At 29.2% G+C, this 10495-nt stretch overlaps 1 protein-coding gene across 1 annotated transcript in view; it reads left to right on the forward strand.

The window, feature by feature from the left end:
* The window catches only part of LOC107443142 (uncharacterized), a 230856-nt gene extending 221013 nt beyond the window's left edge, over nt 1–9843 (forward strand). Inside the window, exons 10-14 of the mRNA XM_016056911.4 lie at nt 2069–2152; nt 2563–2754; nt 5182–5267; nt 5715–5826; nt 6760–9843. Coding sequence (XP_015912397.2) covers nt 2069–2152; nt 2563–2754; nt 5182–5267; nt 5715–5826; nt 6760–6872 — 587 coding nt within the window. The 3' untranslated portion in view covers nt 6873–9843. The remainder of the gene's footprint in view (nt 1–2068; nt 2153–2562; nt 2755–5181; nt 5268–5714; nt 5827–6759) is intronic.
* The last annotated feature ends 652 nt before the right edge of the window (nt 9844–10495 follow it).

Below are 10495 nucleotides of genomic sequence, written 5' to 3' on the forward strand. Positions count from 1 at the left end.
AATGCAAAAAGGGTTAATGAATAAAGTTCTATTTACCAAAAATATTATCTACAGCTGTCCTAAATGTTTAACGTATTGATTTCCTTTATTTTTAAGAACACAAGCTTAAAAAAAAAAACCTTCTCCTTTTCAGAAGGGCAATATGCTTTATGTGTTTTAATTTCGTAACACTTCATGATTCGAGTTTGTCAATATATCTCCTTGAATGCGTCAATTGTTCCTAAGCCTTTTTATAACAGTTCATCTTACAAAGCTTAATAGATCATTATAACATCTCATGCGCTTCACTCAGTTAATGAAGCTTTGACGTGCATACAGTCAACGAGTAAGGTGTCTGACCTTGTCTCATCTCAACCATTATTCACCCTCCCTGTTGTCAACATGGTTGAGTTTAACAGCTATCATTGGGCGTCCTAAGCTCGCGAGTTAATTGACTGCCAGAAATATAATCGTACCTTAGCACGACTCTGTATTTTTGGAGACCGAATATCAGGTCTCTCCATAAATAATGCCTGTTATTATGTTATGATATACTGTCCTCAATGAAAATGTGATAAATATACCATTCAGTTGACATAATTTTATAAAGAAATTCATTATTAAAATGTTCGCGTGTTCATGTTTCAAAATGACTGAGTATTTTCTAGCACGTATTTGTTGTAATTAATTTCAAAAAATAAAATTTGCATATATTGTTTGAGGAATGTCTTCCCCAAATCATGTGTATGATAGCTTTTAACGTCTTATTTGATAGGAAAAAATATAAGTAATTTCTTATTTAAGAATCTTAATCTTGCGACGATTAACACATACGACACTTTTTGCATGGCACTCATTTGATCTCAAACTATTCTTTATATTACAAAATTAGTAATAAAAAAGATTATTTCTTCGATATGACGTATTAGTAATAATAAAGATTTCATTTCTTCTTATTCGTATACTTGAGTAAAAGTGTTAACTTTATATTGGGTTGAATGATTTTTCAAAAATAAATTTTATCTGTGAACGAAATTTGGCTAAAAGTTCAACTGTTTTTATAAAAATTCTTGTTTTCTATTCCTATATTTTAGAAAGTATGTGGGTGATTTCTTCAAAAAATTCTCATTCATATTTTCGATAACTCAAGCCGAGTAATGTCATAAAAGCAATAATATGTCATATAAGCAATCACTTTAAATGTGCTTTGTTTGTAAAACAGAACTATATTGGATGAGAGAGAATGCAAATCAAAAACATGTTCATGTTCAAACCATGAAACCTACTTCTAAGAATAAGTAGTTCATCCAATTCATCAATTGGATTTTCTCAAGTCGATGATCATTTTTTATCCTCGCAGTAAACATGTTCGTGATAAGCGTGGTGTACTCCTCCCCTTATAGGTAAAATAAGCAGCAAAAGTTTCAATCATTTTTAAGTTACCGTCACCAACTATCTTTAATCTGAACACCACAAGCTGCTTAACATTTTAAGAATCATTAGCAAGGAAGCTACGCACTTGCTATCAATCGGTGATTGAAATAATGCTTCTAATTTAAACAAATTATTTGATTTTGACAACACGTGTAGCTTTCGACACGATTTTCAACTATAACAATATAAATAACAAATAATAACAAATTAAGCATGTCACAATGAGATATATAACGAATAACAACTGAGATATGTCACAAAATGCTAGAGAATGCTTGAAATGTTTCCAAGGTTTCAAAAAATTATCCAATATGAACACCACAAGCAGCTTCCTAGACATTCCACGATTAATTAAAAAGTGCACTAAATGCCAAGCCGTTATTGAAGGATTGAAGTGTTGCTACAAAGTTTCAATAATATATATATATTTTGTTTTTACCATACCTTAATATGAAGGAAGATAACTTGGTTTTTGACTGATTCTCGGACATTTGGTTTAACATCACGCCCTATCTCGTCTTGAATTATGTCTCTTACCAAAAGCGTCGAAATAACTGTATCCATCTGATTATTCTGTACGTCGCTTTATGTATTTAATATTTAGGCTTAGTGTGTCAGTTTTCAACTTTTACTTAAAATCGACTTCCTTTTTCAGGTGACCTAGCAAGAAGTTCCCAAGAAGCTTGTCATTCAGCATTTACTGATACTTACAGTAATCAAGAATTCGTTACATTAGTTGGTAAGCGGTAAAACATTAGTTTGCTTTATATTTGTTTTCAACGGAAATATTGTTATATTTTCGCATTATATATATATATATATATATATATATATATATATATATATATATATATATATATATATATATATATATATATATATATATATATATATATATATATATATATATATATATATATATATATATATATATATATATATATATATAATAGGCACACTGTAAAGAGTAATTTTTATCTTAGGATAATTAATCTTTATTCAGAAATATCGTATTTATCGTAAAGGATGTGTCCTGATGATAAACTTTGCATTTTCCCATTAAAAGTTTTTCGATTTTATTATTATTGTTTGTGCTTTTATATATAAATGTTTTAGTTCAAAAATTAACATTCGTAAATTATCTCACAGCCCCTTCAGCCACGTCTTCTGGGTGCCCACAGTTAGTTGAAACTAATGGCCTCCGAATACAGGTTGGAAAAGTAGTTACATCGTCTTTTCGACCAGAACTATGTCGAGATTCTGCTGCAAAAGTAGTTGGCTGCCGCTCTAGTGATTCTATAGAATTTCTAACTAGTTGCGCATCATTTTCAGATGTTCAAAGTAAGGAACATACTTTTTATCTTACTGTTTGCGCTTAACATTGTAGTAAAAAATTATATGATTTTTTACAATATTTATGATGCAGTGAATAAACCATAAAGTTTAATTTTCAAGCATAAGTTCAAGGGCAGGCATATGAGTACTTAAATCTAGAAGAAGAATTATAGCATATTATGTGTAATTTGAACATATTCAATTGTTAATCAAATAATTTTAATTTTATCATATAAATAAGATTACAGCACTGAAGAAGATTTTCTCAGTGGCTCTCTTTTGTTTTGCTTGTATGCCGTTTAATATTGTTATAGTTGATTAAATTTTCACAAAAAATAATATACGTATGATTGGTATAATCTAACCAAAGTATTATCTTTATACATCTAAAAAAAGTTACTGCACGATTCTTCGTTATCATTACGCTGTAAAAAATTCCGAATTGGAAAAATTCCGAACTCCCAACTTGACGGTACTTTATACCGTAATGTGATTTTGCTACCATAATTTAAAAAAAAAACTTTCAGCTATATATGAATATTTGAAATCTTGCAGAACTTCTATATGAAATCTTGCAAAAATGCTATATGAAATCTACAAAAATGTCACATGAAATCTTGCAAAAATGCTATATGAAATCTTGCAAACTCATTGGGAAGTATTTGAAAAAACATTTTAATGCGCTAATTAGTTTTAGAGTAAACTTATGTCAAAGTTAATTTTTTTTCCACTTGCGTAACTCATTTAACTATTATTAGGGAAATTGCAGTTTTTAAGAGCTTTGTATTTTGTCTCAAAATGAGTAAAACGCGTTTTTTCCAAGTTATTAAATAGTTCACATTGATTACTTTTTAATTTATAGACGGCTGCTAGAAAAAAAAACTATTCACTGTAAAATTATAACATTTTATCCTCACTTACTCTGATGACTGAACACTTTTAAAAAATTTCAAATCAGTTTACTATTTGTTGAGACTGTGGTCGTGCTTCATATTAACTGTTATAATTTAAATGTATTGTTGCTCGAAATAACATGTTAGATAAAGAAATATTTTCGAACTTATTATTAAAATTTAGAAGAGATTGTAATAAGGATGCCCCATAGCCCTTCTTTTCCCAATGCCTACCCGATTGACACTCGTCACGCAAGTATTAGTAGATCAGATTTGTGGGTCACTCTTTCAGGGGCACGATATTAGGTGGGACAACGTTGCTCCCACAGTAAGAACTGAGAAAGAAAGAACATCCATGTCTTGTCCGAGATTCGAACTCAGGACCTTTCAGGAGTAATTTCAGCCCCTTGATTTCAATACAGTTCGATTGGCTGTTTCAACAATGTTTGAATTGTTGAATTTTTTACTTGTTGAGATTTGAAAGTAGTATTTTTTCTCAAAGATTTATACCCATTATAGTATCTTGATTTTTTGCCGCGCAATCGGTAATTCGTCGTAAAGCGCGTTGAACAGATGAAAAGAGCTGCCCAAACATTCTGCATACCAATTTCACAGATTATCACACTATAGTCACCAATATAATTAAAATAAATTATGAAAAACGTTAAAGTATAAAAGATAGAGTCTTAAAAACAAGACTAGGGACAAAAATGCAACCAAGATGAACATGCATCGCAAAATGATGCTTTTGTAGTTTTGGAGGTTAGTCAGAAAAAGCAGAAGTGATCTTATCTGATATTATGAAAGGCGGAGGACACCAGATCTTGCCAATCATAACTTTAACTGAGATTTTTTTTAACAATAGAAGTGTTTAGCTGTGGTTGCTCAGGTGATACAAAGTTCACCTCCCAATGAGGTTTCCGAAGTTCGAATCTAAACTTTGACTGGATGATACGAATTCTGCTCTCGGCTCTCATTGATCACTGTGCTGATGTAAAATATCCTCACTGGTAGATGAATCATGGGTTAGAATCCTTTTGCAGTTTCCAGCGAATCATAGGAGGTTCTCGTGGTTCTCTTTTAAATGCAACGCAAATGCGGGTTAGTTCCATCAAAAAGTTTCCCAATGTTTGATCCAGGAGTTTCCTTACCTTCTGGGTTGGGTTCAAAATTACAAAGCTAAGGAATTAAACACTGATAGTTTTAAGCTCAGAATTGGATCAGCTGTTCTACTTCTGTTATAAAATAAAATAAGAATATATATGTATCATACGAGATTTTTTTAAAAGTAATTTTAACTGCGAGTATTTCAGATACAACACTTTTAAATGAGAGTTTTTTAATCGCAACAATTTTAAATTAAAGTTAAGTTAAATATTCCTATTTTCCCACTGCTAAAATGTTGCCAAATATTTGTTAGAAAAACGTGTTTTAAAATATTTCCTTTTAATTGAGCATTTTTAATTATTTTATTTCTGTTTCATTCTGTAAATCATTTATGCTTTCAACGTCATATTGTCTAAGATGTTTTCTATTACAGGCTTCCATTGCCATGGAGACTGGGAAGAAAATGGTCGAAGTTATTTAGTTACAGGTCTAAGAAACTCTAAAAACAAATACTGTTTTGTAAGTTCATTTAATTTACAAACTTATATGTTCTAAAAGTGTTATAGCCATTTAAAAAATGGTTCACCGAAGCTTTTAATTAGGAATTGATTTTCACATAAGAAATCTAACATTACATGCTTAAAAATAACACATATAGTTTATTGATAAAATAACATCAAATGAGTAAATAATAATTTTTGCCTATCTCTTTGAAAATAATTGATTGTAGATAAGGCAATTTATATCTTAATTTGTAGGAAAAATAAAAACTTTGTTGCATTGGCTAATATATTTTTAAAACTTATGAAAAATATCCTTAAAACACTTTTGTGATGTTTTAAAATTTCGTTTTAATTTCTTTGCAGTTTCATACAACAAATTATCTTTTTATACCTTATTCTTGCCATTAGTTACCTCCTTCACACTTTCATTAATATTTGGTACTAATTATCGTATTGTTTTTAGGTGTATTGGAGCAATGATAAGACTACACATTTGACAGGAATACATGACACATGCAGACGAACGATTGAGCCAGGAATTACAGGAAATTTTACCTTTAACATTTCATCTGCAGGTGAATTAGATTATCTTTAGTTTCAAGCATTCAATTTTATTAAATCTAACTTAATTTCTATTCTAAATTCTAAAAAAAATTTTACTTTTAGGTTGCTTTTAACTTATAGCAATTAGCATAATATTAGTAAAATAAAAATGATAGCTTTAAAATCTCTAACAGTAAAACTAAGCGAAACAAATTTTCTTAAGTTGTTCAATTGATATATTATACAAAAAATAACTTAAATAGTTAACAAAAATAAATCAATAAAATACTATAAATATCAGAACTGCTTTTATGTAGTACTAATGAAAAAACCCATATGCTGTCATATTGGCTAGTGTGCCTTGATCTTAGGAAATTTTATGGTAATAGAAAATTTTTTATTTCCTTTAAAAAAATCTGCAGCTGTTTTAAGGTTTCATAGCAAAATTTTGAAGTCTAAAACATTGCCAAAAAGAATAGATTAAGGAATAGATGAAAATCTGCAGCTATCATAGTGATTTAGCTTCATAATGATGAAATATCTGACTCGAAACTACGTCGTCGCTATAATGTTGAGATATTTCATTTTCAAGGACATCTTGGATGCTCACTAACGGACATGAGGAATCAGGTTCACTATCACAGAACTATAGAAATTTTAAAAAAAGTAGTGCGTTGGTATTGCTTTCTAAATCTTTATGATTCCAAAAAATTATGATCTTCAATCAGTACAAACAACCATAGTTTGATATGATTTCTGTCCCAAATTTTATGCTCGAAAAATAAGAGGAAGTTTTCTTGGCTTGAAATTTATTTAAATATCCTTAGAGCTACAATTAAACATGCTTTAGCAAGTTTTTGAAAAATAACTTTGACAATATTTCTTTATTATATTGCATATCTTTACATTTCAATTAGAATAAAATAATTCTTAATTATATTACTAATTGTATTTGTTTATTCCAGGTTTATGTGACAGTTTGCTTCATAATAGTTCTACGATAAGATCGTGTCGTTTGTTATCTTTGATAGAGAATTTGGTGTTTCTTTGTTTGCTTTACAAATTATTTTTACGGTGACAATGTCAAATGAAATTCTGAAAAGAGTATTCTAGAAGAAAGAGTGGGAAGTTCCGAGCAAGTCATTTCAGTGCCTAGTCAAATGTTTAAGATAAAGGAACTTATTCACACATTGGAGACCAATGCTAGATTCAATCTTATGCTGCCAGCAAACACGAAGCATAAATTATTTCTAAGACTTTGAAGCATTGTTTTCATACTTTACGTGTTTATTTCTCCTGTCTATAGTACACTGTACGAAATTTTGATCCACGTTGAACCATAACATTGCGTAAATTAGTTAATGCCCTATCAAGGTGCCCTTTTGAACCATTTTATCATCGTGCAAATTAACTGTTTTGAATTTAAATGTTCAAAATGGTTAAAATTAGTATTATGGTATGAGTTATCCCAGAAAAATGAATCGAAAAATATACTTGATGAAAGAAAAACTTCATTAGCTTCGAAATTTCATTCCAATTCCTAAACTTTTGGATGCTGAAAAGTTCGTCTTTTATCAAGTTATGCACTGTTAGAATTTCCTTTCTAATGTCCATCCGATAAACTATGAAGTTTACGGTAAACAATATATTTTTCCTTTGCGGTTTTATAACCATTTACAACTGGCATGGTTTGAAACCCGTAAAAAAATTGAACTGTACCTAGTTTTTTTTCATTAGATAGGTTTAGTTGGTGCGATAAAATTCTGCTCGCTTTACCAAATTAGGTGAAAGCAGTTCATAAGCGGTTTTTCTCACAGTTAACAGTTTGATTGCCATCTTATTTATGCTTATTTGACTGTTTAGTATGGATATGGCAAAACAACAATTAAATAAAGTTTTACTTAACAATTTTTCCGAGAAAATTCTAACAGTGTAGTATGGCACAAACAGAACAAGAACATGGTTTAATTTTACTCCATTTAAAGGTTGTAGAAAAATTGCACGATAAAAAGGGTTCAAAGTAATGATATTATGATTCAACGTCCAAGCGTTGCAATGAAAGTATACACTAACCTGTATTATTTTCTAATACGTTTGTATGATTGAAATCTTTTTCTAGTCATAGTGCTGTTTAATTGCCAGTGCCCTATACTAGGCGCACAAGAAACAGACCTAGTCCAAACAAATTAAGGGCCCAAAATACATTTTTATATTATAGCATATAATTTTAAAAAAAATGAAATTTTAAGAAAGGTACTTAAGTACATTTTAATTGTTTAATTGCTCATTTGAAGCCTGCGCAACTCGTTGTAGCTTGTATTTACATATTTTCCTTATTCCCCTAAATATTTTTTTCAGTAAAAACTTTAAAAGAACATAATATGAACAATGAGAAGCATTGCTGTTTTTAATTTTCTTTCCTTATTATGAATATAAGCTGCGTTGAGTGATTATGTTGACAAATATTATATAGGAGGATTAAGCGAAATTTACAACAAAAAAAATTTCATTTTTTTAATACTTTTGTGATTTAACTATTTTTAAATTAAAAAAAAATCATTTAATTAGAAATATTTTTTTTAGATTTGGAAATAGATTTGACTTTAAGAGAAATTGTACTTAATACTTTCTATTCAAATTTAAACAAAAAAGCATGTTTAAGACAATATTCGGTTGTCAAACCGTGATTTTCTTTCGCAAGTTAACACGTTTCCCATCATTTTTATTAACTGAGATCGTATAATTTTGCTAAGGGATGCGTTTTTTTCCATCAAATACTGATGAACTAAATCATAATCGTTTAATAAAGCTTGTAAATTTTTATAAAATTTACAAATTTAAACAAAAAAGCACTTAAGAAAACATATTGTTTTAGTATAATAAGAACGTTTATATATTTACAATCTTAATTAAAATTTCTTTCTTATGAAACTCAATAATGAAGAATAAAAACAAAAATATCATAAGTCAAACATGATAAATATATACCTTTAGAGATTTTATTAAGAAATACGAGTACTTGTTCGGTTTATAAAACGAAGAAAAAAGCATTTTTCTCCTATAATAACTTAAAACATCACTTAAATTTAATGAAAATATCATAGTTTTAATAGAAACATGTCAGACAAGATTGCTTTCAATCAAATGTCAAGTTCTATATTCACAATTCCTATTAGGTTTGATACATCATACAACTACCTGCAACAAATATTTTTGAGGGCATGTTGAAACCAAAACAAAAACTTTCACATTTACAATTATTTTTTATGAAGCATAAAAATATCACACAAATTAGGCATGGTATTTTCATCAATTAAGTAAAAAGACTTTTTAAGACATTGTAAATTAGATAGTGATTCGAAAGTTAAAGATACTTAATTTTTAACAGTTAACATAATTTTGTTTTATTTAGAGTTATAGAATACATTACTTTCAATTTCTTTTAATAAAATGATAATCAAGTAAAGAAAGAAACTTTCTAAACATGTTTTGTGGTTGTTGATGCTGAAGTTATTTTTCTAAATCTGATAAAATCAGAATCGTTCTTATGATGAGCCCTTTAGTTACACGTTTTAGCGAATAATTTCATTAAACATGAAAACTTTTAAAAAATTATAATGATTAAATAAATAGAATTTTTTTGTGAAAGCGTAGTCATTTAACATTCCGTTTACAAAATACATTTGCATATTTACTATTATTATTTAATTTATGTCATATCGAGGCAGCCGTGTAAATATAAATATATATGGAACTAACACCAACAAATAACACTGTGATGATGTCCAAAATGTGTCAAAAATGATAATTTTGGATTACAGATTATTGTGTCATCAAATTTGATAGAATTCCATGTTTTATCACCAGATTTGTATATTATCTGTTGTAAAATAAGAGTTAACTGTCTATTAGATTATGAAAACAAAAATATCTTCCGTATATTACGGAGGTTGAAAGATTTATATGTATAATATTATACTTAAAATACATCTGTATATATTGATAATGCTATAAATATATTTTGTGGGAAATAATCCCATACCACTGAAGTAGTTTGTTTTATTTCTTTCATATATTACCCATAGACTCAGTCATTACTCCTATGCTATGCATTTCCCATATTTCATTCATAATTTAATTCCCCCCCCCACAAGATTACACGTGAAAATTGAGTTTATACCACTGTTAAAATTTTCATTCTAAAACTATGATAAAATAAATGGCTGAAAACTGTCCATTTAATCAACCGTAAAGTTTACGGTAAAGAACAATTTTTTCCTTTACGGTTTTGTAACCATATACACTAGTATTACACAAACCATATATAACTATTATACAAACCTCAAGTATGGTTAAAAATCCTTAAATATATTTTTTCTAATGGCAGGGACTGAACTTTTACTTTCCTTGCGTAGGAAGATGCCAGTAGTATTACTCATTTTACGTTACCCAGTGGGCACCTGTGAACCTAAGTCACGGAGGCGAGCAACATTACCCACGTCGCAATGACACTGAAACCAGTTTATGACAGGGGGGCACATTCACACAGCACACTATAGAGAACAACACACAGAGAAACATCCATGCACTTAGCGGGATTCAAACCTGCAGCCATTGCTTTCACAGTCAGGCACGCTAACCGCTCGACCGTCTGTCCGGCATATAAAATATAATCATGAGAAACATTTCTCAAAAATTCAC

This window comes from Parasteatoda tepidariorum, chromosome 8 (genome assembly GCF_982258835.1).
Source record: "Parasteatoda tepidariorum strain Cologne lab strain chromosome 8, Ptep-v5.0, whole genome shotgun sequence".
In the NCBI taxonomy this organism is placed as follows: Eukaryota; Metazoa; Arthropoda; class Arachnida; order Araneae; family Theridiidae; genus Parasteatoda; species Parasteatoda tepidariorum.